A 27994-nucleotide genomic window follows, 5' to 3' on the forward strand; every position below is an offset into this window, starting at 1 on the left:
TTCTTCACTGTATGATACATGAAGAACCACTTTCACTTTTCATTCGTGCCATCTCTTCAGATCTTACTTTTTCAAGTCTCTTCATTTCTTCCCTTGCTGCTTCACTCTCCTCCCTGAAAATCTTCATCAACTTGTTCATATTTTCTTCACTGCTCCGTGCCATCGATTCCATCATCCCTTTGATCATTTGTAATTGTTGATCACTTGCAGCTTTTTGCAGCTCCAGCTGGGCCTGTTTTTCTTTCTCAGCTGTAAAAATTACAAAGATTAATCCTTGAGGATTTTTAACAACATTGGAGAAATTCATCACAACTTTTTAAATGTGCGACACAGTGATGTCACAACGCTTCTACCCAGTTACACATGAAGGTGAACTTAAGACTTTGGTCAGGCCGCACTTGGAATATTGTGAACAGTTCTGGTCACCTTACTAAAGAAAGGATATTATTAAAGTAAAAAGAGTGCAGAATAGATTTACTAGGAAGCTGCCGGGACTTAATGGTTTGAGTTATAAGGAGAGGCTGGATAGACTGGGACATTTTTCTCTGCAGTGTAGAAGGCTGAGGGGTGATCTTATAGTGGTCTATAAAATAATGAGGAGCACAGATCAGCTAGATAGTCACTACCTTATCCCAAAGATAAGGGAGTCTAAAACTCGAGGGAATAGGTTTAAGGTGAGAGGGGAGAGACACAAAAGTGTCCAGAGGGGGAATTTTTTCCACGCAGAGGGTGGTGAGTGTTTGGAACAAGGTGCCAGGGTAGTGTTGCAGGTGGATACAATTTTGTCTTTTAAAAAGCATATAGTGGTCCATTTTGGCAAGTCCAATGGGATGAAGGAGTACAATATCAAGGGTAGGAGTCTTAGCTGTGTTGAAGAGCAGAAGGGTCTTGGGGTCCGGGTCCATAGGACTCTTACATCAGCCTCACAGGTGGAGTATGTGGTCAAGAAGGCGTATGGTGTACTGGCCTTCATTAATCGAGGGATTGAGTTTAGCAGTCGGGAGGTAATGCTGCAACTTTATAAGACCCTTGTCAGACCCCACTTGGAGTACTGTGCGCAGGTCTGGTTGCCTCACTACAGGAAGGATGTGGAAGCGATTGAGAGGGTGCAGAGGAGATTTACAAGGATGTTGCCTGGATTGGGAGGCATGCCTTATGAAGATAGGTTGAGGGATCTGGATCTCTTCTCCCTGGAGAGACGAAGATTGAGAGGCGACCTGATAGAGGTTTACAAAATGTTGAGAGGAATAGATAGGGTGGATTCTCGGAGGCTATTTCCCAGGGCTGAAATGGTTGCTACGAGAGAACACAGGTTAAAGTTGCTGGGAAGCAAATACAGAGGAGATATTAGGGGTAAGTTTTTCACTCAGAGGGTGGTGAGTGAGTGGAATCGGCTGCCGTCGGTGGTGATAGAGGCGAACTCGCTGGGGTCTTTTAAAAGACTTCTGGATGAGTATATGGGATCTAATGGCATTGGGAGTTACAGATAGATCTACGGCTTGGTAGGTATAGATGTGATCGGCACAACTTGTGGGCCGAAGGGCCTGTTTGTGCTGTAGTGTTCTATGTTCTATGCTCTATGTTCTAGACAGTTCCATGGGTAAGATGGGTGTAGAGGGATATGGGCAATTGGGGTTTAAGAAAAAAGGGCAGCATGGACAAGTTGGGCCGAATAGCCTGTTTCCATGCTGTAAACCTCTATGGCTCTATTATTCTGTGACCTGTGACATGATTCAGATGATGGATTAGGATTGTAACGCATGCCCTAATTGTAATTAATCATCATCTAATTTGCAGTGGTTTAACACAACTGAGTGTATTGGTTTGTGAAGTCGCTTCAAAAGGCTGTTATTAAGTGTGTAGGACTGGAGTCACAAAGGTTAGAATGCTGGCCATGTTCCTCACCCCCTTCCCAAGACCAGCCTCCAACTCCTCAATCTCACCACTCACCGCGTTAGTCTAGCTCCTACCACTTCACCATATTAATTTCTCTCCACCTGTGCATTGCTACTTCATCTTTATACCCTCTTATCTATCCCAGCAGCCTCCTGACCAGCCTCCCACATGCTCGTCTCCATAAACCCTGTCCTAATTCCTCTCGAACTTTTACCTGTTTTAGTTTTAGACGGGGTCTCTTGCCACATTAATTAATCATGCCTTTTCCCTCTCTGAAATTTCAATTTCCCTGACAGTTTCTTCTATCCTCTTGGCTATCCACAATTCATCTTTTTATTTATGACTTTTAGGCAAATCAGTAAGAACAACAATTATTTTTATTTATATAACACCTTTAACTTTTTCAAACATCCCAAAGCACTAATGCACAGTGACATTATTAAATAAATTTTGACATTGACTCATACGACGAGATATTAGAAAACATGACAAAAGCTTGGTCAAGGATGTATTTTTTAAGACCATAGGAAATAGGAATGGGAGTTGGCCGTCGGCCGTTCAGCCCCTCGATTCTGTCCCATCATTCAATAGGAGGATATGCAACAATTTGGAACTCCTGCAGCATTAAATGAGCTCATTTATATCACTCTGTACAAGCTCAAAACCCTGGTGTACTGTGTAATCCTGAACTCCTGCACTAGGTACAAGTCCAAAGTTACACCTCATTCATTATCATGGATATGTGTGTGAAAGACAGAACCCACTGAGGTGCCGTTGTCATGGGGAAATCTATAGGTTTAATTCAGTGACATCACATATTTTAAGTGGACATTGCGTGGAACATCTAATTAGCCTTGAATTGAATTAAATTGGTGTGGAACAGTTCAGTTAAGAGGTTTCAATGTTTGTGAGCCATAGCCTCCTGGCCCAGGTGGTATCTGATAACATCCCACAGTTTGCAAATACTTTGTCCAATTTTCCAACACTTACAGCTTTCAACAGCATACCAGCTCCCCAAGATACCCACAATCAAATGATAAGACAGAAGAAGACACCTGCACTCTTAAAACTCTCCTGTGAAGAAAATGACACCTTACCAACAGCACATCCAATAACTCACACATCCATCGCATTGCAATGTGGGCTAGCCCCACAGCACTGCAGATTGGCAGAGAACTTAGTTCCCTTCCTCTCAAAGAAACCAACTTCAAGATTGGCAGTCATTAACAACCAAAATATTCAGGACTGAGAGCAGACCTACAAAGAGCAGTAGGCTTCCACAGACATTGCAATGTTTTGCCAAGTTATTACAGGTACCATACCAGAAACCTGCCCGAGTTACAGAAAGGGGACAGTGTATGAATCAGGGACAGTGAAAGAGAGGCCTCTTTGTCTGGACGGGGAATAGTCAGCCAAGGTCACACGTCATCCATTCACCGAGTGTTACGATCAGGATGAAGAGAAGAAGCCTCTTCCTCATCCCTGAGGTAAACCTCCTGCTATCTACTTGAACCTATCAGAAGAAAATGACCAAGTACCAGAAAGACAAAAAGAAAACAGAACCCACAAGTGAACAAAATTTTCCCCAATCAATGGAGAAAAGTCATCATGCACTCCTCCGACTGTGACCAGAATGAGATCTGGGAGATTCATCAAACCTCCTGACTGTCTCAATCTGTAAACTCAGAGACTTGAGGGGAAGCAGAAGGGAAGCTCAATTAAAATGTAAATGCATTCATTAGAAATTTAGGGGAGGTGTAGTATAAGGTTATCCGGCATAGCAAGGGTTAATGTGGGACTGGGTACAGCACCGCCTACAGTGACTTGTAAAGGGTTACAGGGCTTGAGACTAGAGAGAGTTGTGGACCAGACAGAGGCCTGTCCAGACGTAAGCATGGAGTTAGCTCATAACAGTTTATTTGTACTTAGCTGTTTGATACCAATGAACACTTATGTTTAGCAATACAGGACTAAGAACCTCTTCAGGAGACCTACTTAATATAAAACATACAACAGCTATGATCTTACCTGTATGTTTTTTAAGTTCTTACACACATGAAAGGGTTAATAATCACATAAGCTTAAAATTCACAGAAGCTGCTAAGAAAGAAACCAGAGGTCTTTATTAAAGTTGACCAAATGAGCATCAAGGCCCTTAGTTTTTATTCAATCGTGAAACATGGGCATCACTGTCTGGTCAACAATTATTGCCCATCATTAGTTGCCCTTCCCTTAAGGACATCACTGAACCAGATGGGTTTTAGTCTGAGAGAATTGATTAAGTCAGACATCTGAGAAGTGATTGTTTTCCATAAACACAGACACAAGCTGGGACATCAATGATAACTTGTAACAGTGATGAATTAGGGAAGCTAACATGACTAAATCTTCATGCTGATTGGATATTATAATTAAGCAACTATTCGATGGTAGTGATTGGTGTTTAACATTTGTAACTTATGCATGATGTAATCTAAATCAACAGTTGTAATGGGATAGAGAGAACTCCTACACCTAGATTGGTACATGTTAATAACTTGTAATCTGCTTCTGTGTTCCTCAGTTCTGTACTCTAACGAGTCACAGATGATCTTCCAGGATTTTATTGCTATAGAATGAATCACTATTGTGAAATAATCTATGGCTCCGTCTGGCAAAATGAAGGGAACAAATTAATAAATAAACTAAAAGATGGAACATCAGAAAAAGATCCACAAAGAACACCAATCACATTGCACTGGATACCAATCCAGAATTTAATGCAAGGGTTCTGGGATAGGCTGGACTGGGGTTTGAACTCTATATTTTCTGAATGCTGACACTAAAACGGGGACTTGATCCAGCAGGATACTTAATGCTGCATATTCTACCAGTGTAATAGTAGTTATGGGGATACACTGCTGGATATGAAGTTTTCTTCTCAGTGTTTATTAGAATTTATGTCAACTGGATTAGGAGCCAATAGCAGTGTGATATGTACACATGTCACAGGGATTAAGTTTGAAAAACGCCTGGTAAAGTTATGGAACCAGAGTGAGAACAGCTCAAAGGAAATTCCCGGCCAGGTGAATTAACATGCTTGGAGAAAATTACTTGCCTTCCATTCTCCTTTGTTGCTCTGTGAGTCCCTGATCCATCTGTTGAATGTACTCCAATTCAGACATTCTCTGATCTAGAAACTCTTTAAGAATTTCTGTCGCCTATTGAGTAAACAGATAAAAAATCTTAACATGACTTCAAAAAGGCTGTGCCTTCACACCCTTCCAAAAGAGTGGTGCTAACCCCAGACTACCCCAAATCTCACCCCCAGATCCCTGCCCACTGAATTTAAAACATTAAACCTGCTTGCTTTATGGCAGCCACTGCTGTAAAAATCAGGGCGTGGCTTCCTTACCTTCGACTCGACTGGACTTGAGCGTAGGGCTCAAGGAGCCCTCTCCACTAGAGTGACCTCACCTGGCCCTGAGCTGGAAGTTCTGGCAAGATAGGAGCGGATTCACTTTCCAGAATGGAACTAAGAGTGGAGTGGCGATCCAACTCAACTGCAACACCAAAAGAATTTGCAGGCCAAGGCTTTTACAAATTTATCATGCATTTCTCACCACACAAAAAAAAAGATTTCTATCACTCATGTCTGTCCCAGGTGAAAATGGCGTTGAAGAATGAACTTGTCCACTTGATTCCTCTTGTTTCAGGCATCAGAGTCCCACCAAATAAACCCACAACAGGTACATTATTTAAGATGATCAGTCTAAAAAGTCCTAACAGACAAACACTGCATCATATTATTATAAACAGTCATTTTGATTTTCTGAAAATTCTTTTTAACAATTACCTTAACTCCTTTTTGTGAGTTTGAACAATAACTTTCCACAGCATCTTTTCGATCTTTCAGATACTCAATGTATCCTCCGGCCTTTGCATAGCTGTTACTTGTTATTTTTGTGTCTATTTCCTCGAATAGTTCCTTCAATAAGTCTTTGCATTCTTCCTTTGATTTTTCTTCATTTCTTTTACTATAATCTTGAAAGGCTTTCTTAATATCATCCTGTGAATGTAAAGAGAAGTTAATTAGGCTACAAACATGCAAATGTGGGCCAGGATGAGGCCATTCAGCCCATTAAGTCTGCTTGGCCATTGAATAAGATCGTGACTGATCTAATGTTAATCTCAAAATCTGTATCCTGCCACTGCTGATATCCTATCGCCCTTTCATTTACCAAGAACCTATCCACTTCACCTCAGAAATATTCAAAGACTCTGCTCCCACCACCGTTCTAGGAAGAGAGTTCCAAGACCCACAACCCTCCAAAAAAACTTTTTGCATCATCTCTGTCTTAAGTACATTGGTATGTCTTGTTGAAGTTGTACAAGACATGAGTAAGGTCACACCTGGAATACTGTGTGCAATTCTGGTCATTATTCCAGAATGAAAAGTTGACAGTAAAGTTGATGTGTTACATTTGTTCAGCTGATACAAACCTCCAGCCTGTCTTTGTATTTCTCACTGCTCCCTAAAACACATTTCAGGAAAATGTCAAATGCATCTTTGTGACACTTTTCATGAATGTTATTCAGTTTCGCAGCAGTTTCTGTTGGGAGAACCACCATCTGATTCATTGTTTAAGAAGGGCAGCTTCTTAAAGGGATAACCCGGGAAATATTAGGCTGCTCAGCCTTACATCAGCGGTGGGAGAATTATTGGAAAAGATTCTGATGGACAGGATTTCCTCACATTTGGAAAGAACTGGACTTATTTGTGATGACAGCATAGTTTTTTGAAGGGGAGAGTTTTTCAGGAACTGACGAAGGTGATAGAAGAGAGAAAGGCAGTGGATGTTGTATACATGGACTTCAGTAAAGCCTTTGACAAGGTCCGTCATGGTAGACTGGTACGAAAGGTAAAGTCACATGCGCTGTCCGGGGAGTTGGTGGGAGCAGGTACAATTGTGGCATTTGAGGGACAACTAGACGAACACATGAATAGGATGGGAATGGAAGGATGTGGACTCAGCAAGTGCATACGGTTTTAGTTTAGTTTGGGCATCATGATCGCCGTAGGCTTGGAGGGCCGAAGGGCCTGTTCCTTTGTTGTACTTTTCTTTGTCTTTTGTTTTGTCCCTTGTATACGTGACTCCAGAGTCACAGTGATGCGGCTGCCTTGAACCGCACCTCTGAAATGGTCAGTTCAGGGACAATTAGGGAGGAGCAACAAATGCTGGCCTTGCCAGTGACACCCACACCCCACGGGAGAAGAAAAGAATTTGTCTGTGTGCAGCCTCAACTCTCAAACACTGGCACACGACTCAGTTACAGGCTTTATTGATTGAAAATAATTGACAGCAGAGCAAGTAACAGTATTGTATAAAATTACAGCAGACATGTGTGTGATACAAATCATAGTTTCATTACAAATCCACCGAAGATTCTGCTGCTAGTATGAAAAACAGATTCACCGTGGTTACTTGAATAATTATTCTCCATTTTAACTGAAATACCTCATCACTCACCATGTCAGTCTAACTCCTACCTCCTCACCATATTAATGTTCTTCACTGTATGATACACACAGAACCACTTTCACTTTTCATTCATGCCATCTCTTCAGATCTTACATTTTCAAGTCTCTTCATTTCTTCCCTTGCTGCTTCACTCACCTCCCTCAAAATCTTCATCATCTTGTCCATATTTTCTTCACTGCTCCGTGACATCGATTCCATCATCTCTTTCATCATTTGGAATTGTTGATCACTTGCAGCTTTTTGCAGCTCCAGCTGGGCCTGTTTTTCTTTCTCAGCTGTAAAAATTACAAAGATTAATCCTTGAGGATTTTTAACAACATTGGAGAAATTCATCACAATTTATTAAATATGCGACACAGTGATGTCACAACGCTTCTACCCAGTTACATACGAAGGTGAACTTAAGACTTTGGTATGGCCGCACTTGGAATATTGTGAACAGTTCTGGTCACCTTACTAAAGAAAGGATATTATTAAAGTAAAAAGAGTGCAGAATAGATTTACTAGGAAGCTACCGGGACTTAATGGTTTGAGTTATAAGGAGAGGCTGGATAGACTGGGACATTTTTCTCTGCAGTGTAGAAGGCTGAGGGGTGATCTTATAGTGGTCTATAAAATAATGAGGAGCACAGATCAGCTAGATAGTCACTACCTTATCCCAAAGGTAAGGGAGTCTAAAACTCGAGGAAATAGGTTTAAGGTGAGAAGGGAGAGACACAAAAGTGTCCAGAGGGGCAATTTTTTCCACGCAGAGGGTGGTGAGTGTTTGGAACAAGGTGCCAGGGTAGTGTTGCAGGTGGATACAGTTTTGTCTTTTAAAATGCATATAGTGGTCCATTTTGGCAAGTCCAATGGGATGAAGGAGTACGATATCAAGGGTAGGAGACTTAGCTGTGTTGAAGAGCAGAAGGGTCTTGGGGTCCGGGTCCATAGGACTCTTAAAATCAGCCTCTCAGGTGGAGTATGTGGTCAAGAACGCGTATGGTGTACTGGCCTTCGTTAATCGCGGGATTGAGTTTAGGAGTCGGGAGGTAATGCTGCAACTTTATAAGACCCTTGTCAGACCCCACTTGGAGTACTGTGCGCAGTTCTGGTCGCCTCACTACAGGAAGGATGTGGAAGGTATTGAGCGGGTGCAGAGGAGATTTACAAGGATGTTGCCTGGATTGGGAGGCATGCCTTATGAAGATAGGTTGAGGGATCTTCGTCTCTTCACCCTGGAGAGACGAAGATTGAGAGGCGACCTGATAGAGGTTTATAAAATGTTGAGAGGAATAGATAGGGTGGATTCTCGGAGGCTATTTCCCAGGGCTGAAATGGCTGCTATGAGAGAACACAGGTTAAAGGTGCTGGGAAGCAAGTACAGAGGAGATATTAGGGGTAAGTTTTTCACTCAGAGGGTGGTGAGTGAGTGGAATCGGCTGCCGTCGGTGGTGGTACAGGCGAACTCGCTGGGGTCTTTTAAAAGACTTCTGGATGAGTATATGGGATCAAATGGCATTGGGAGTTACAGATAGATAAACAAAGAACAAACAAAGAACAACCCAGCACGGGAAACAGGCCCTTCGGCCCAACGAGCCCGTGCCGCCGCATCACCCTACACCTGTTCTACCCTGCGTATCTACAAATAGAACCCCTAGCTTAGCCAGATTCGGGGAGAATAGTGTCAATTTGGTAAAACCAATCAGCCTAAGAGCACATCTTTGGGGAGTGGGAGGAAACCGAGCGCCCGGAGGAAACCCACGCAACCACAGGGAGAATGCGCAAACTCCCACAGACACAGACCCAAATCCATGTATCTGCACAGCTAGCAGTGCTCGTCACCGAGCTGTTGCGGCGCCCGTCTACCGGTCCAGGATAAAGCACACACACCGACACGAAGTACTAGGCCACTCCTGGAACCTCCAGGAGCAGCCCACGCACGACCCACCGTGTGCATGCCCCTCGTTTGACACGGGGTGGACCTCCACCTGCGGAATAAAAAGACAAAAACGTTAATCTTACAAGCCTGCTTGTAAGATCTACGGCTTGGTAGGTATAGATTTGATCGGCGTAACTTGTGGGCCGAAGGGCCTGTTTGTGTTGTAGTGTTCTATGTTCTATGTTCTAGACAGTTACATGGGTAAGATGGGTGTAGAGGGATATGGGCAATTGGGGTTTAAGGAAAAAGGGCGGCATGGACAAGTTGGGCCGAATAGCCTGTTTCCATGCTGTAAACCTCTATGGCTCTATTATTCTGTGACCTGTGACATGATTCAGATGATGGATTAGGATTGTAACGCATGCCCTAATTGTAATTAATCATCATCTAATTTGCAGTGGTTTAACACAACTGAGTGTATTGGTTTGTGAAGTCGCTTCAAAAGGCTGTTATTAAGTGTGTAGGACTGGAGTCACAAAGGTTAGAATGCTGGCCATGTTCCTCACCCCCTTCCCAAGACCAGCCTCCAACTCCTCAATCTCACCACTCACCGCGTTAGTCTAGCTCCTACCACTTCACCATATTAATTTCTCTCCACCTGTGCATTGCTACTTCATCTTTATACCCTCTTATCTATCCCAGCAGCCTCCTGACCAGCCTCCCACATGCTCGTCTCCATAAACCCTGTCCTAATTCCTCTCGAACTTTTGCCTGTTTTAGTTTTAGACCGGGTCTCTTGCCACACTAATTATCCATGCCTTTTCCCTCTCTGAAATTTCAATTTCCCTGACAGTTTCTTCTATCCTCTTGGCTATCCACAATTTACCTTTTTATTTATGACTTTTAGGCAAATCAGTAAGAACAACAATTATTTTTATTTATATAACACCTTTAACTTTTTCAAACATCCCAAAGCGCTAACGCACAGTGACATTATTAAATAAATTTTGACATTGACTCATACGACGAGATATTAGAAAACATGACAAAAGCTTGGTCAAGGATGTATTTTTTAAGACCATAGGAAATAGGAATGGGAGTTGGCCGTCGGCCGTTCAGCCCCTCGATTCTGTCCCATCATTCAATAGGAGGATATGCAACAATTTGGAACTCCTGCAGCATTATATGAGCTCATTTATATCACTCTGTACAAGCTCAAAACCCTGGTGTACTGTGTAATCCTGAACTCCTGCACTAGGTACAATTCCAAAGTTACACCTCATTCATTATCATGGGTATGTGTGTGAAAGACAGAACCCACTGAGGTGCCGTTGTCATGGGGAAATCTATAGGTTTAATTCAGTGACATCACATATTTTAAGTGGACATTGTGTGGAACATCTAATTAGCCTTGAATTGAATTAAATTGGTGTGGAACAGTTCAGTTAAGAGGTTTCAATGTTTGTGAGCCATAGCCTCCTGGCCCAGGTGGTATCTGATAACATCCCACAGTTTGCAAATACTTTGTCCAATTTTCCAACACTTACAGCTTTCAACAGCATACCAGCTCCCCAAGATACCCACAATCAAATGATAAGACAGAATAAGACTGCTGCACTCTTAAAACTCTCCTGTGAAGAAAATGACACCTTACCAACAGCACATCCAATAACTCACACATCCATCGCATTGCAATGTGGGCTAGCCCCACAGCACTGCAGATTGGCAGAGAACTTAGTTCCCTTCCTCTCAAAGAAACCAACTTCAAGATTGGCAGTCATTAACAGCCAAAATATTCAGGACTGAGAGCAGACCTACAAAGAGCAGTAGGCTTCCACAGACATTGCAATGTATTGCCAAGTTATTACAGGTACCATACCAGAAACCTGCCCGAGTTACAGTAAGGGGACAGTGTATGAATCAGGGACAGTGAAAGAGAGGCCTCTTTGTCTGGACGGGGAATAGTCAGCCAAGGTCACACGTCATCCATTCACCGAGTGTTACGATCAGGATGAAGAGAAGAAGCCTCTTCCTCATCCCTGAGGTAAACCTCCTGCTATCTACTTGAACCTATCAGAAGAAAATGACCAAGTACCAGAAAGACAAACAGAAAACAGAACCCCCAAGTAAACAAAATTTTCCCCAATCAATGGAGAAAAGTCATCATGCACTCCTCCGACTGTGACCAGAATGAGATCTGGGAGATTCATCAAACCTCCTGACTGTCTCAATCTGCAAACTCAGAGACTTGAGGGGAAGCAGAAGGGAAGCTCAATTAAAATGTAAATGCATTCATTTGAAATTTAGGGGAGGTGTCGTATAAGGTTATCCGGCATAGCAAGGGTTAATGTGGGACTGGGTACAGCGCCGCCTACAGTGACTTGTAAAGGGTTACAGGACTTGAGACTAGAGAGAGTTCTGGATCAGACAGAGGCCTGTCCAGACGTAAGCATGGAGTTAGCTCATAACAGTTTATTTGTACTTAGCTGTTTGATACCAATGAACACTTATGTTTTGCAATACAAGACTAAGAACCTCTTCAGGAGACCTACTTAATATAAAACATACAACAGCTATGATCTTACCTGTATGTTTTTTAAGTTCTTACACACATGAAAGGGTTAATAATCACATAAGCTTAAAATTCACAGAAGCTGCTAAGAAAGAAACCAGAGGTCTTTATTAAAGTTGACCAAATGAGCATCAAGGCCCTTAGTTTTTATTCAATCGTGAAACATGGGCATCACTGTCTGGTCAACAATTATTGCCCATCATTAGTTGCCCTTCCCTTAAGGACATTACTGAACCAGATGGGTTTTAGTCTGAGAGAATTGATTAAGTCAGACATCTGGGAAGTGATTACTTTCCATAAACACAAACACAAGCTGGGACATCAATGATAACTTGTAACAATGATGAATTAGGGAAGCTAACATGACTAAATCTTCATGCTGATTGGATATTATAATTAAGCAACTATTCGATGGTAGTGATTGGTGTTTAACATTTGTAACTTATGCATGATGTAATCTAAATCAACAGTTGTAATGGGATAGAGAGAACTCCTATACCTAGATTGGTACATGTTAATAACTTGTAATCTGCTTCTGTGTTCCTCAGTTCTGTACTCTAACAAGTCACAGATGATCTTCCAGGATTCTATTGCTATAGAATGAATCACTATTGTGAAATAATCTATGGCTCTGTCTGGCTACTTGAAGGGAACAAATTAGTAAATACACTAAAAGATGGAACATCAGAAAAAGATCCACAAAGAACACCAATCACATTGCACTGGATACCAATCCAGAATTTAATGCAAGGGTTCTGGGATAGGCTGGACTGGGGTTTGAACTCTATATTTTCTGAATGCTGACACTAAAACGGGGACTTGATCCAGCAGGATACTTAATGCTGCATAGTCTACCAGTGTAATAGTAGTTGTGGGGATACTCCGCTGGATATGAAGTTTTCTTCTCAGTGTTTATTAGAATTTATGTCAACTGGATTAGGAGCCAATAGCAGTGTGATATGTACACATGTCACAGGGATTAAGTTTGAAAAACGTCTGGTAAAGTTATGGAATCAGAGTGAGAACAGCTCAAAGGAAATCCCCAGCCAGGTGAATTAACATGCTTGGAGAAAATTACTTGCCTTCCATTCTCCTTTGTTGCTCTGTGAATCCCGGATCCATCTGTCGAATGTACTCCGATTCAGTCATTCTCTGAGCTAGAAACTCTTTAAGAATTTCTGTCGCCTATTGAGTAAACAGATAAAAAATCTTAACATGACTTCAAAAAGGCTGTGCCTTCACACCCTTCCAAAAGAGTGGTGCTAACCCCAGACTACCCCAAATCTCACCCCCAGATCCCTGCCCACTGAATTTAAAACATTAAACCTGCTTGCTTTATGGCAGCCACTGCTGTAAAAATCAGGGCGTGGCTTCCTTACCTTCGACTCGACTGGACTTGAGCGTAGGGCTCAAGGAGCCCTCTGCACTAGAGTGACCTCACCTGGCCCTGAGCTGGAAGTTCTGGCAAGATAGGAGCGGATTCACTTTCCAGAATGGAACTAAGAGTGGAGTGGCAATCCAACTCAACTGCAACTCCAAAAGAATTTGCAGGCCAAGGCTTTTACAAATTTATCATGCATTTCTCACCACATAAAAAAAAAGATTTCTATCACTCATGTCTGTCCCAGGTGAAAATGGTGTTGAAGAATGAACTTGTCCACTTGATTCCTCTTGTTTCAGGCATCAGAGTCCCACCAAATAAACCCACAACAGGTACATTATTTAAGATGATCAGTCTAAAAAGTCCTAACAGACAAACACTGCATCATATTATTATAAACAGTCATTTTGATTTTCTGAAAATTCTTTTTAACAATTACCTTAACTCCTTTTTGTGAGTTTGAATGATAATTTTTCACAGCATCATTTCGATCTTTCAGATACTCAATGTATCCTCCGGCCTTTGCATAGCTTTTACTTGTTATTTTTGTGTCTATTTTCTTGAATAGTTCCTTCAATAAATCTTTGCATTTTTCCTTCGATTTCTCTTCATTTCTTTTACTATAATCTTCAAAGATTTTCTTAATATCATCCTGTGAATGTAAAGAGAAGTTAATTAGGCTACAAACATGCAAATGTGGGCCAGGATGAGGCCATTCAGCCCATTAAGTCTGCTTGGCCATTGAATAAGATCATGACTGATCTAATGTTATTCTCAAAATCTGTATCCTGCCACTGCTGATATCCTATCGCCCTTTCATTTATCAAGAACCTATCCACTTCACCTCAGAAATATTCAAAGACTCTGCTCCCACCACCGTTCTAGGAAGAGAGTTCCAAGACCCACAACCCTCCAAAAAAACTTTTTGCATCATCTCTGTCTTAAGTACATTGGTATGTCTTGTTGAAGTTATACATTAGTAAGGTCACACTTGGAATACTGTGTGCAATTCTGGTCATTATTATAGAAAGAAAAGTTGACAGTAAAGTTGATGTGTTACATTTGTTCAGCTGATACAAACCTCCAGCCTGTCTTTGTATTTCTCACTGCTCCCTAAAACACGTTTCAGGAAAATGTCAAATGCATCTTTGTGACACTTTTCATGAATGTTATTCAGTTTCGCAGCAGTTTCTGTTGGGAGATCCACCATCTGATTCATATTCACTTCATAGTGTTTCTTAGCTTCATTCACCGCTTTCTCATTCTCTGCTTCAGCCAAATTCTCAACAACTTTGTCAAGAACGACAAGCTTTCCACTGCCAATTATGTCAACATACATCGTCACAAGATGTGCAAACACTAGAGAAACCAATAAAAATATCACATTGAGAAATTAAAATTAAAAACAATGTTTTTCAGATGCTGAAAATCTAAATTACAAACAGTAAATGCTGGAAACACTCAGCATCTTCAGGGAGATATGTTGGGGTAGAAATATCAGGGTGACATTTTCTGTTGATGGCCTTTCTTCACAACTCAGAAATACAATAAAGAGTTCAGGAGGATGTAAACAGACTGATGAACTTGGCAGACATGTGGCAAAGGGGAGGAAAAGGCCGAGTGGTATTATCGATAGACTGTCAATCCAAAAATTCAGCTGATACTTTGGGAACCCGGGTTCGAATCCCACCACGGCAGATGGTGGAATTTGAATTCCATAAAAAATATCTGGAATTAAGAATCTACTGATGACCATGAAACCGTTGTCAAGTGTCAGAAAAGCCCATCTGGTTCACTCATGTCCTTTAGGGAAGGAAATCTGTTGTCCTTAGCTGGTCTGGCTCTGGCCTCCAGAGCCACAGCAATGTGGTTGACTCTCAACTGTCCTCCAAAGGCAACTAGGGATGGGCAATAAATGCTGGCCAGCCAGCGATAACTATATCCCATAAATGAATAAAAATGAAAATTAGTCCAGAGAAGTGTCGAGTGATACATGTTGTAGGAAGGAAAGCTGAGCTGGTACAATTTTAAAGGCAGTTCTGGAACAGAGAGGCTTCAGGGTTAATATAAACACATTTTTGAATGTGACAGAACAAATTCAGAAGGCTGTTAACGTGCCAATTGTCCCATTTGGTTCTCCACATTTTTCCTACCAGAGCTTTATCACGTTTTTCTGTGTTAGATTTCATCTGCCATGGATTATCCATTTCATCATTCTGACCAAAGCCTCCTGAGGTCTATAACTGAATTCCTCATTGTTTAATAATAAACAACACTTCCAAATTTTGCTCTATCTTCAAATTTTAAATTTTGCTCTGCATACCCAAGTCTAAGTGATCAACATCAGGGACAACTGGGGCTCAGGAACTGAATTTGGGTAATCCCACCTCCCTCCTGTATGAAAAAAATAGTCATTCACAGTTTCCATTTTCTATCCATTGGCCAATTTTGTCTCCATACTGCTTCTTTTATCACACAGATTTTGATTCTGTTAACAAGAGGACCTTGCCAAAGCAACAAACCATCTGACATGGGCACATTTCCCTTTTACTTTTGTTATTCATTGATGGCGTGTGGGCGTTACTGTCTGGGAGAGCATTTATTGCCCATTCCTAATTGCCCTTGAACTGAGTGTCTTGCTGGGCCATTTAAGAACGTAACAACATAAGAAATAGGAGCAGGAGTAGGCCATCTCACCCTTCGAGCCTGCCCCGCTATTCAATAAGATCATGGCTGATCTGAAGTGGATCAGTTCTCTTTCCCACTTTCTCCCCATAACCCTTAATTCTCCTGTCTATCAGAAACCTATCTACCCGTGACTTAAATATATTCAGCGAGGTAGCCTCCACTACTTCAACGGGCAGAGAATTCCAGAGATTCACCACCCTTTGAGTGAAGAAGTTTCCCCTCAACTCCGATCTAAACTGCCCCCCGCTTTATTTTGAGGCTGTGCCCTCTCGTTCTGCTATCCTTTCTAAGCAGGAAGAATCTGTCTACCTCTACCCTATCTATCCCCTTCATTATCTTGTAAGTCTCTACAAGATCCCCCCTCAGCCTTCTAAGCTCCAACGAGTACAGACCCAGTCTATTCAATCTCTCCTCATAGGCTAACCTCCTCATCTCCGGTATCAGCCTCGTGAACCTTCTCTGTACTCCTTCCAAGGCCAATATATCCTTCTGCAAATGCGGCGACCAAAACTGCACACAGTACTCCAGCTGCGGCCTCACCAGTGCCCTGTACAGTTGCAGCAAGACCTCCCTGCTTTTATATTCTATCCCCCTCGCTATAAAGGCCAACATTCCATTCACCTTCTTGATCACCTGCTGCACCTGCAGACTGGGTTTTTGCAATTTGTGCACAAGGACCCCCAGGTCCCTCTGCACCATAGCATGCTGCTGCTGTTTGCCCTTTAAATAATAATCCCTCCTACTATTATTTCTACCAAACTGGATAGCCTCACATTTGCTCACATTTTACTCCATCTGCCAGGTCCTTGCCCACTCACTCAGCCGATCCAGATCTCTGCAGCCTTTCCACACCTTCCACACAATTTGCTTTTGGGGGCATTTCAGAGTCAACCACATTGCTATGGCTCTGGAGTCACATGTAGGCCAGACCAGGTAAGGACAGCAGACTTCCTTCCCTAAAGGACAGCAGATCATTGGTCATTAATACACAAAACCCATTGCTCTGTGCTCTCATCCACCTTTCGTGCTCCCAGCAGAAAGCTGAACTGGATTAATCAAACATGATTTGCCTTTAATAAATCTGTTCTTTGCTAGCCCACACCTATCCTCAATGGCTGTTAATTTTTTCCCAGATTATAATTTTGAAAAGATTTCTCACCTCAGAGAGGCTAAACTAACTGGCTGCAACTGCCAGATTTAACCTTTTCCCCTGATCTGAGCTTATCCTAACATCTGTGATCCAGTATTTTGGAACCACCCTTTTGCCATAGATCACCTACAATGCAGAATGAGGCCAATCAGCCCATCAGGTCAGAACCAACTCGCTAAAAGAGAATATTACCCCCCACACCCTCATACCCTATCCCCGCAACGCTACGCATTTACCATGGCCAATCCACCTCACCTGCACATCTCTGGACACTAAGGGGCAATTTAGCATGGCCAATCCACACAACCTAATGCAGTTACAGGGAGAATGTGCAAAGTCCAGACAGTCACCGGAGACCAGAATCGAACTTCTGTCCCTGGCTCTGTGAGGCAGCAGTGCAAACCACTGTGTGCTCCCCTGCCTCCCCCCACTACCACCACCCCCCCGCCCCACCAACACCCCACCCCCACCCCGATACTGGAAGATTGTGGCCAGCACCTCTGCAATTACTATCTTTACTCTGATATCAATCACTTGTCAATGAATCAGTTACATGAAGTTGAAAGGATTTAGGTGGATGTATCTGAAATAGGAGGCCATTTGTTAACAGTAAGGTGCTGCTGGAGGTGGAGCTCGAGAAACTCAGGGCGTAAAACCAAAGATGAATCAGGCAATATTTTCATGCACCTTAGATTGTGTCAATGATTTCCTTGTAGCTTGTGATTGTTACTGAGACCAGAGCCAGGAAACTGCTTCAAGTACACCAACCAATAGCAAAATCTCAAAATCAACCCAAACAAATTGTATGGTGGATATTCTGTCCTGCTTTTGAACTGTCTGTATTTTTTACTTATTGAGCAGCTTTGATGGTTTAGGCTGGTTTGTGTATTTCCAATCTGTACACAGAATTCAAAAGGACTTACTTTCACCAGTCACCTTCTTGTTCCCACAGTTAGGAACTGTTTTCTCCTCTGCCTTTGTGTAAATGAAGTCACAGAATTTATTGCACGCTTGAACAAAATCTGGTTCCAGCTCAGTCTCTTTGGCTGTTTCTATGTTCTGAAGAACGTGTTTATTTCCAGGGCAATCAAACACAAAGCAATTCCTGGAGCGAAAGTAATATCTGATACACCGTTTGAGAAAATTAAACTCCTTGGCTTTCTCATCTGAACCTGTAACAGAAATAAAGATCACTTATTGTTCATACAGATCAGTGCCGAATGGGAAATGCAACAGGACAGAATTCTAACTATCAAGGGGAAGTTCATCTGGTTTATTACTTTAATAGTGATGGTAAGTTACAGGTTCCTGATTTTCATTGTGACACATCTGGCTCCAGACAGGTTTTGCCTAAGGATTGAGCCAACACTTTCAACATTCAGATTCAGTGAATTAATGTAAACAGATCAATGTGAACAAGATCAAAGTCTAATCTAAAGGATATCTCGGAAACTGGTAAACAAAAGAATTATAACAAAAGAGGAACAGTTCATTATAGAATCCCTACAGCACAGAAGGAGGCATTCGGCCCATCGAGTCTGCACCAACCATAATCCCACCCAGGCCTTATGCCCATAACCCCTTATTTTTACCCTAATAACCCCCTTGAAACCAGAATTAATTTAGCACGGCCAATCAACCGAACCCACACATCTTTGGATGGGGCTCAGATGAAGTGAGACAATAGAAATATCAGGAAAATGTATTGATTGAAAACGGCTGATTTGCTAAAGAGAAGAATAGGCAGGATTAAAATGGATTATAAAGGACGAGGATATTGGCTGGACAACTGAACACAAAATTGAAAAAAAGATCAGCGATGAGTTTGAATGAACCTGATAAAGTATGAAGCTGAAATTTGGACACTGAGGTTAAGAAGGTCAGGCATCCAATGAGTTGCACATTTGGAGATACACAGAGAAAGTAAACTAAATAGATAAGAAAAGCACTGAAACAAGAGGACCCAATATTGGTTGATATCAGAAAGGGCAAAGGAATTGGGTTGCACATGGGATTGGGGATCAGGTGTTGAAGTGATGATAAAAGGATGAATGGAAGTGAAAAAACTAAAGGGAGATGTTTCTGCACAACCCAAAAAGAGTGGGATTGTACAGAGAACTGAGAGAGGAAACAGACAGGATTGTAAAGAAAGGAGATCAGAGCCAGAACCTGCTTCAGGAAGCCCATTGATGATGACGTCAATCGGATCATGTGAGGCTCCAATCATTGCTGATGTTTCTCAATCTTGCTTTTGCCCAATACGATTGTGCAACATGCCCAATGAAGATTAACATCATTTATTAAATTTGCATACCACTTGATTACCCATGAGTTTTATCAATTGTTTCACTTCCTTACCAGGTTTCAGTTTAAGGGCATTCTCCAAATATTCATCTGCTGTTACATTTTTCTTGCCAATTTTCAGCTCCAGAGTAAAATCTCGCACAACCCAGACAAAACCAGGAAAATATTCCATGAAGCCTTCTCCTACGCTATTTTCTGTTTCAGACTTGGTTCGAATGATGTTGGTCAGTTGTGTCATATAACTGATCGACTGTTAAGCAGAGTAACTAAGAAATAGGTGATCACAGTTATTGCACATGTAGATCTCATGCTGTAACAAAGAGTAATATTGAAAATAAGAACAATGGAAAGATGGTTTTATGAGTGCTATTGCATCAATTGAAGTACGTACAGGCGGAGGCTATTGATACAATGCTTAATAACTGAAACTTGATACTTAACACCTGTCAAAACCTAAAGTCTATGCATGTGTGAGATTTGTGCACAATCAAATCATTTGAATACAAATTGAGTCTCTAGGATTACATAAGAACATAAGAAATAGGAGCAGGAGTAGGCCATGTAGCCCTCGAGCCTGCCCCGCCATTCAATAAGATCATGGCTGATCTGTCGTGCCTCAGTTCCACCTTCCCGTCCTCTCCCCATAACCCTTAATCCCCTCTCTTATCAAAAACCTATCAACCCGCATCTTAAAAATATTTAGCGAGGCAGCCTCCACCACTTCAACGGGCAGAGAGTTCCAGAGATTCACCACCCTTTGAGTGAAGAAGTTCCTCCTCAACTCCGTTCTAAACCGCCCCCCCTTTATCTTGAGGCTGTGCCCCCTAGTCCCACTGTCCTTTGAGCGGGAAGAGTCTCTCCACCTCTATCCTATCCATCCCATTCATCATCTTATACGTCTCAATGAGATCTCCCCTCATTCTTCTAAACTCTAACGAGTACAAGCCTCGTTTATTCAGCCTCTCCTCGTAGCTCAACCCCCTCAACTCCGGTATCAGCCTAGTAAACCTCCTCTGCACTCCCTCCAAGGCCAAAATATCCTTGCGCAAGTGCAGCGCTCAAAACTGCACACAGTACTCCAGCTGCGGCCTCACCAGTGCCCTATACAGCTGCAGCAAGACCCCCCTACTTTTATATTCAATCCCCCTCGCTATGAAGGCCAGCATCCCATTCGCCTTCCTGACCACCTGCTGCACCTGCAAGCTGGGTTTTTGCGACTCATGCACAAGGACCCCGAGCTCCCTCTGCACCGTTGCCTGCAGCAGTTTTTCACCACGTATGTAATAGTCCTTCCTACCATTATTCCTACCAAAATGGACAACCTCACATTTGCCAACATTAAATTCCATTTGCCAGTTCCTGGCCCATTCGCCCAGCCTATCTAGATCCTTCTGCAGACTCTCCACACCCTCCGCACAATTTGCCGTTCCACCAATCTTGGTGTCATCAGCAAATTTCGACCCCATACACTTGGTTCCCTCCTCCAGATCACCTATATAAATGGGAAATAGCTGAGGCCCCAGCACCGACCCCTGGGGCACTCCACTAGTCACCAACCGCCAATCCGAATAGCACCCATTGACCCCAACTCTGTGCCTCCTATTTGACAGCCAATCCTCTATCCACACTTCCTAAAGTGAATTTCTTTACTCTTTTCAAATTCTACGACATATTCTGTGGACCAATTGTCCGTCTTCTTCTCGAATATTGATAATGTCTGCTAGGCTTCCAACAAGCTTTTTTTAAGTTTTAAGTTTATGTATTAGTGTCACAAGTAGGCTTACATTAACAATGCTGTAAAAATAGCCACACTCCGGTGCCTATTCCGATACTCTGAGGGGGAAGTCAGCATGGCCAATGTACCAAACCAGCATGTCTTTCAGAATGTGGAAGGAAACTGGAGCATCCGGAGGAAATCCACGCAGACATGGAGAGAAGGTGCAGGCTCTACACAGACAGTGACCCAAGCTGGGAATCAAACCCAGGTTCCTAGCGCTGTGAGACAGCAGTGCTGACCCATTGTGTCACTCTCAATAAGGCTACACTCATTCTCAACTCCACTGAGCACAAGCCCAACCTACTCAACCTCTCCTCATAAGAAAATGCAATTCCAAATTACCTGTGGGTAACATGACTCAGCTACTTCACCTGAAAAGGCACCACGAGCTTTACCTTTATCAGAAACAGGGACTTGTTTCAGTCTCTTCCCACCTCAAGACACTGACATCAATCCTCTGCTATCACGTATTGTTCTGGGGCAGCACGGTGGCACAATGGTTAGCACTGCTGCCTCACAGCGCCAGGGTCCCAGGTTTAATTCCCAGCTTGGGTCACTGTCTGTGCGGAGTCTGCACATTCTCCCCGTGTCTGTGTGGGTTTCCTCCCGCAGTCCAAAAGACATGCTGATTAGGTTCATCGACTGTGCTAAATTCTCCCTCAGTGTACCCAAACAGGTGCCGGAATGTGGTGATGAGGGGATTTTCACAATAACTTAATTGCAGTGTTAATGTAATAAATAAACTTTGTTTTACAAGTAAATATCCATTTTCTAAATTGTGCAACATTCTAACGATTCACTGAGATTTTATTGTAACATTACAGTTCAATTCTGACACTGATTTTCACACTTCCCTTTTGACTTTGGTTTCCTTCCACATTCTGAAAGACATGCTGATTAAGTGCATTGACCTGAATAGGTGTCGGAGTGCGGTGACTAGGGGAATTTCACAATAACTTCATTCCAGTGTTAATGTAAGCCTTACTTGTGACTAATAAATAAACTTTAACTTTTTTTCAGGCACCCACCATCCTCCGTGTGAAAAACTTGCTTTGTATATCTCCGTTAGACCTTGTCCCTCACAACTTAAACCCATGTCCCCTAGTAATTGACTCCTCCCTGGGAAAAAGCTTCTGACTATCCATTCTGTCCATGCCCTTCGTAATCTTGTAGACTTATATCAGGTTGCCCCTGGACTTCTGTCATTCCAGTAGGAACAAACCAAGTTTCTCCAACCTCTCCTCATAGCTAATACCCTCCCATACCAGGCAACATACTGGTAAAGCTTTTCTGTACCCTCTCCAAAGCTTTTACATCCCTCTGATTGTGTGGCGACCTGGATTGAACACTATATTCCTAGTGCAGCCAAACTAAGGTTCCATAAAACTGCAACATGATTTGCCAATTTTTAATCTCAATGGCCCGAGCGATTAAAGCAAGATGTCGCTTGCCTTCTTGACCACCTTTTCCTCCTGAATTGCCACTTTCAATTACTTGTGTACCTGTACACCCAGGTCCCTCTGCCTATCAATACTCTTAAGGCTTCTGCCATTTACTGTATATTTCCTATCTGTATTAGACCTTCCAAAATGCATTCCCTCACATTTGTCCAGAGACAGGATCAGAGGCAGGGACACTATAAGCTGCATCACAAGATCTCCTCATTGTTAACCGTTCCAGAGTTTTACAGTGTCATTTTGAGTTAAATGCAATCAATTGTTATTTTCTGATGAAGGGAATGGAGAATCTCATGTGAAGGATACTCGATGTCCTGCAGTGCCTGTTGGTCGATTGTTCCCTTGCTGTTGTACACTAACATACTGCTCAGCAGAATGGCTAATGCGAAAAGTTTGTCGTCATTGTTTTCATCACCCTACAATACAGAGATAAACAGTGACTGATATTAATCATCATGGTTTATTTAATCAATTACAATCCAATGTTTCAAATAAAACTCTGAAAGTGAAGATAAGGCACCCCAGAGATGAATTCCTGATATTTAAATGGAAAATTAATGAGTGAAATGGGTTGCTGTTTGTATTTCAGTTTCAGTTTCACGATCAGTAATTATGAGAGTGGAGGAAGATGATGAAGATTGATTTCTCAAACCCTTCCCACCAATTCCTGGGCAGACGAGGTCGAGGGTTGTGTTTGGGCAGAGCTGAAACTTGTCTTGGTGATGTTCCATTGCATGTCCCTGTCTCCTCCCAAGCTGTGAAAATGTGTCTGATCTCAGGCTGAGGGTATGAAACAAACAGGCCAAATATTGGGCAGATTTCCCAGCATCTGCATCACAAGGACTGTCTGTTCACCCCAGTTCCAGCGTTTACATTTACAGACACCACAAGAGAGAAGAAATATGAAAGGCTTTCACTGATACCAGAACCTCTCATGCCGTGGGGACAGTATTGTCATCATAAGAAGTATTTTCCATTCATTGGATGTTGATATTCCAGGGCATGTCAATATAAAAACAGAGGAGGTGTTGGGTATTCTATAAAGTATTTAGATAGACAGTTCCCCAGGATCTAATGGGATCTGTCCCAGAATATTGATTGAGGTGAGGGAGGAAATTGCTGAGACCTTATCGGAAATCTTTCTATCCACTTTAGTAGAGTTCCCAGAGGACTGGAGATTAGCCAATGTAGTTCCTTTGATTAAGAAGGGCAACAGGAATAATCCGGGAAATTACAGGCTGGTGAGCCTTACGTCCGTGGTAGGGAAATTATTGGGGAAGATTCTTGGGGACAGGATTTACTCACCTTTGGAAATATATGGTCTTATTAGCAATAGGCTGTATGTGTGTGTATTGGTGGGGGGAAGGGGGGGGTAAGGTGGGGGGGGTGGGGTGGTGGGGGGGTTCTTAAATGGGTTCAACCACGGAACAGCCACAACTCTCTGGGATAAGATAAAGCTTCACAGCCCCCTGAGTGAAGTGATTTCCCCTCACCTCAGCCCTCAATGATTGCCTCTTATCCTGCGACTGTTGAATTGTTGTGGAGATGCCGGCATTGGACAGGGGTAAACACAGTAAGAAGTCTCACAACACCAGGTTAAAGTCCAACCAATTTATTTGATAGTCAGACCCCACTTGGAGTACTGTGCGCAGTTCTGGTCGCCTCACTACAGGAAGGATGTGGAAGCTATTGAGAGGGTGCAGAGGAGATTTACAAGGATGTTGCCTGGATTGGCAGGCATGCCTTATGAAGACAGGTTGAGGGAGCTAGGTCTCTTCGAAGGTTGAGAGGCAACCTGATAGAGGTTTATAAAATGTTGAAAGGAATAGATAGGTGGATTCTCGGAGGCTATTTCCCAGGGCTGAAATGGTCGCTACGAGAGGACACAGGTTTATGGTGCTGGGAAGCAAGTACAGAGGAGATGTTAGGGGAAAGTCTTTCACTCAGAGGGTGGTGAGTGAGTGGAATCGGCTGCCATTGGTGGTGGTAGAGGCGAACTCGCTGGGGTCTTTTAAAAGACTTCTGGATGAGTATATGGGATCTAATGGCATTGGAAGTTACAGATAGTTCTCTGGCTTGGTAAGTATAGATGTGAACGGCGCAACTTGTGGGCTGAAGGGCCTGTTTGTGCTGTAGTGTTCTATGTTCTATGTTCTAAACCCACAAGCTTTCGTGGTGTGCCCCTTCGTCAGGTGAATGGAGAGTTCTGGTCTCAGACAGAGCACATAACAGCACACACAGTTTACAGAATACTGATTAGAATGTGAGTCTTCACAGCTAACGTGCTATTCAAGTCTTAAAGATGCAGACAACATGAGTGGAAAGGGCATTAAGCATAGGTTAAAGAGATGTGTATTGTCTCCGGACAATACAGTAAGTGAGGTTTTGCAAACCCAGGCAAGTCGTGGGAGTTACAGATAGTGCAACATGAATCCAAGATCCCAGTTGAGACCGTCCTCATGTGTGCAGAACTTGGCTATCAGTCTCTGCTCAGCGACTCTGCGCTGTCGTGTGTCGTGAAGGCTGCCTTGGAGAACGCTTACCCAAAGATCAGAGGCCGAATGCCCGTGCCCAGATTAGCTGTAAAGACTCGCATTCTAATCAGTATTCTGTAAACTGTGTGAGCTGTTATATGCTCTGTCTGAGACCAGAACTCTCCACTCACCTGCAAAGGGGCAAACCCCAAAAACCTATCGGTTTACTATCAAATAAATAGGTTGGACTTTAACCTGGTGTTGTGAAACTTCTTACTGTTGAATTGCGACATACTGAATAGATGTGCATTTATTCAGAAAACAGTGTACGTGTAAATATTGTTCTCCATGTTACTGTGAAAAGTAAACATTTCTACCTTTTCCACATCTCCAAGACCTTCAGTGTCCAACAGCACCAAGCAGTGATCAGTCATCCGTGGATGTGGGCGACACCATAGCCAGATTCCCTTGGTCGCTGACTGTACAGTTCCTCCAAGAGGAAATCCTGGTGAATTAGGATAAATTATAAGATGTGTGAGAATTATTTTCTAGCTGGTATTTAGCGTAACATTCTTGACAGTTTGACTCAGTTAATAATAGTCTGGTCTTTTTGTTAGAAGGTGTTGTCCCTGAGACCAATGCCAGTATTTATACGGAGAGCCTAGGCTGTCACATGCAGAAGTGAAGGACTGACAGCCTTTTAAAGATTACACCTTGCAGATTAATCTGAAAACAAAAGTTTCACTTGCCTGTAAACATTGATATTCCTCAACAAAATGTTTTACTCAATTAAGACAAACCAAAAGTAGATATTTGCCATGATGAGTTAATAAATGCATTATTGAAGTATCACATGGATTGAGAACTGGCTGGGCAATAGGAGAGAGAGGGTAGTTGTGGAGGGGACCTGTTCGGGCTGGAGGCCAGTGACCAGTGGTGTGCCGCAGGGCTCAGTACTGGGACTTCTCCTCTTTGTAGTATACATAAATGACTTGGAAGAGAGCATAGGTGGTGTGATCAGCAAGTTTGCGGATGACACCAAGATGGCAGGGTTGGCGGGTACTGAATTGGAATGTCAGGTGATACAACAGGATATAGATAGGTTGGTGCATTGGGCAGATAGGTGGCAGATGGAATTTAATCCTGACAAATGCGAGGTGATGCATTTTGGAAGGAATAATGCAGAGAGGAGCTATGTGATAAAAGGTAGACAGATTAGGAGCATAGAAATATAGGGGGACCTGGGAGTGCAGGTTCACAAATCCATGAAGGTTGCGACACAAGTAGAGAAGGTTGTTAGGAAGGCTTATGGAATGCTAGCCTTTATAGGAAGGGGTATAGAGTTTAAAAGCTGCCGTCTAATGCTTCAGTTGTATAGAACGTTGGTTAGACCGCATTTGGAGTACTGCGTCCAGTTCTGGTCACCTTACTACCGGAAGGACGTGGAGTCTCTGGAAAGGGTTCAGTTTACCAGGATGTTGCCTGGCATGGAGGGGTTGGGTTACGAGGAAAGGTTGGAGAAACTGGGACTTTTCTCCTTGGAAAGATGGAGATTGAGGGGGGACATGATAGAGGTATATAAGATACTGAAGGGAATAGATAGAGTCAATAGAGAGAGACTGCTCCCTAGACTGGGTACAAATATGAGAGGTCATGATTTAAGGGTGAGGGGGGAGAAGTATAATTTGGATGTGAGAGGAAGGTTCTTTACGCAGAGAGTTGTGGGGGTATGGAACGCGCTACCGAGTAGGGTGGTGGAGGCAGGAACGTTGGACTCGTTTAAGGTTCAGTTAGATAGACACATGAGTGAAACGAGGATGGAGGGTTATGGTAGGGGCTATTAGATAAGGTCAGAACCTCGGGAGACACCGGAGATGCAGTTGAGTCTTGTAAATTAACGTTTTTGTCTTTTTATTCCGCAGGTGGAGGTCCACCTCGTTGTCAAACGAGGGGCATGCACACGGTGGGTCGTGCGTGGGCTGCTCCTGGAGGTTCCAGGAGTGGCCTAGTACTTCGTGTTGGTGTGTGTGCTTGATCCTGGACTGGTAGACGGGCGCCGCAACAGCTCAGTGACTAGCACTGCTAGCTGTGCAGATACATGGATTTGGGCCTGTGTCTGTGGGAGTTTGTGCATTCTCCCTGTGGTTGCGTGGGTTTCCTCCGGGCGCTCCGGTTTCCTCCCACACCCCAAAGATGTGCTCTTAGGCTGATTGGTTTTTACCAAATTGACACTATTCTCCCCTGAATCTGGCTAAGTTAGGGGTTCCATTTGTAGACACGCAGGGTAGAATAGGTGTAGGGTGATGCGGCGGCGCGGGCTCGTTGGGCCGAAGGGCCTGTTTCCCATGCTGGGTTATCCTTTGTTCTTTGTTCTATCCCATTGAGTCTTTGGTTGAGTGGTAACATTTCTAGAGGGAGACAGTCACATTGTGGCTCCCAATATTTCTCTGCAACACATAAAGTTCCGGTCCATCCACATTGGCCAAATTCTGAGCCAAGGAGGAAAGTCTGGGCTCTTAGGGAGAGGTCATTGTTCACACTGACCGAGTGCAGAATCGGACATTCTAACATCATAAAAGCTCCTTCCCATTTGCTGCAGGACCACCCACCCCCATCTGTACTTCCCAACATTCCTTCAGTTCTCAGCTCATACTATCAGTCATCAGCCTCCACAATGGGCAGGAGGTGTCAATTCTCCCACAATCTCACACTTACCTTTCTGTTTTCCTGCAAGTTTGTTTAGCAGAAATGATTTTCCTGTGCGGTATTTTCCAACAATCGCCACAACAACCAAAGGCTGGTCAATGCTCTTTAACACCTCCACAGCCTTTTGGCACAAAGACAGTCTCCCTTCTCCCGAGTTCGCAATCAGAAGCATTGGAGATTCCATTTCTGTGTTTGGTGCCATCCTG

The 27994-nt window shown here is 43.1% G+C and overlaps 1 protein-coding gene across 1 annotated transcript; it reads right to left on the reverse strand.

Moving 5' to 3' along the window:
- Nucleotides 1-4: 4 nt before the first annotated feature.
- Nucleotides 5-27994, reverse strand: LOC145350481 (guanylate-binding protein 1-like). The gene is made up of 12 exons (XM_080199681.1): nt 27798-27994; nt 25460-25587; nt 22915-23024; nt 19429-19616; nt 17994-18242; nt 14314-14591; nt 13672-13884; nt 12934-13036; nt 7554-7693; nt 5732-5944; nt 4994-5096; nt 5-249 (listed from the first exon to the last, which is right to left on the reverse strand). Exons 1-12 carry the CDS (start codon nt 27988-27990, stop codon nt 5-7), a joined length of 2163 nt encoding a protein of 720 aa, XP_080055807.1. The 5' UTR covers nt 27991-27994.

This window comes from Carcharhinus amblyrhynchos, chromosome 12, assembly GCF_965287045.1.
Source record: "Carcharhinus amblyrhynchos chromosome 12, sCarAmb.v2.hapA, whole genome shotgun sequence".
NCBI classification, from domain to species: Eukaryota; Metazoa; Chordata; class Chondrichthyes; order Carcharhiniformes; family Carcharhinidae; genus Carcharhinus; species Carcharhinus amblyrhynchos.

Excerpts from the sequence above, each read along its gene's own strand:
- LOC145350481 (XM_080199681.1), bottom strand. The coding sequence starts at position 27,990 with ATGGCACCAAACACAGAAATGGAATCTCCAATGCTTCTGATTGCGAAC. Across the intron at positions 25,588-27,797 it reads ACTTGCAGGAAAACAGAAAG|GATTTCCTCTTGGAGGAACT; the intron begins GTAAGTGTGAGA and ends CTAATTCACCAG. Across the intron at positions 250-4,993 it reads GCAACAAAGGAGAATGGAAG|CTGAGAAAGAAAAACAGGCC; the intron begins GCAAGTAATTTT and ends TAATTTTTACAG.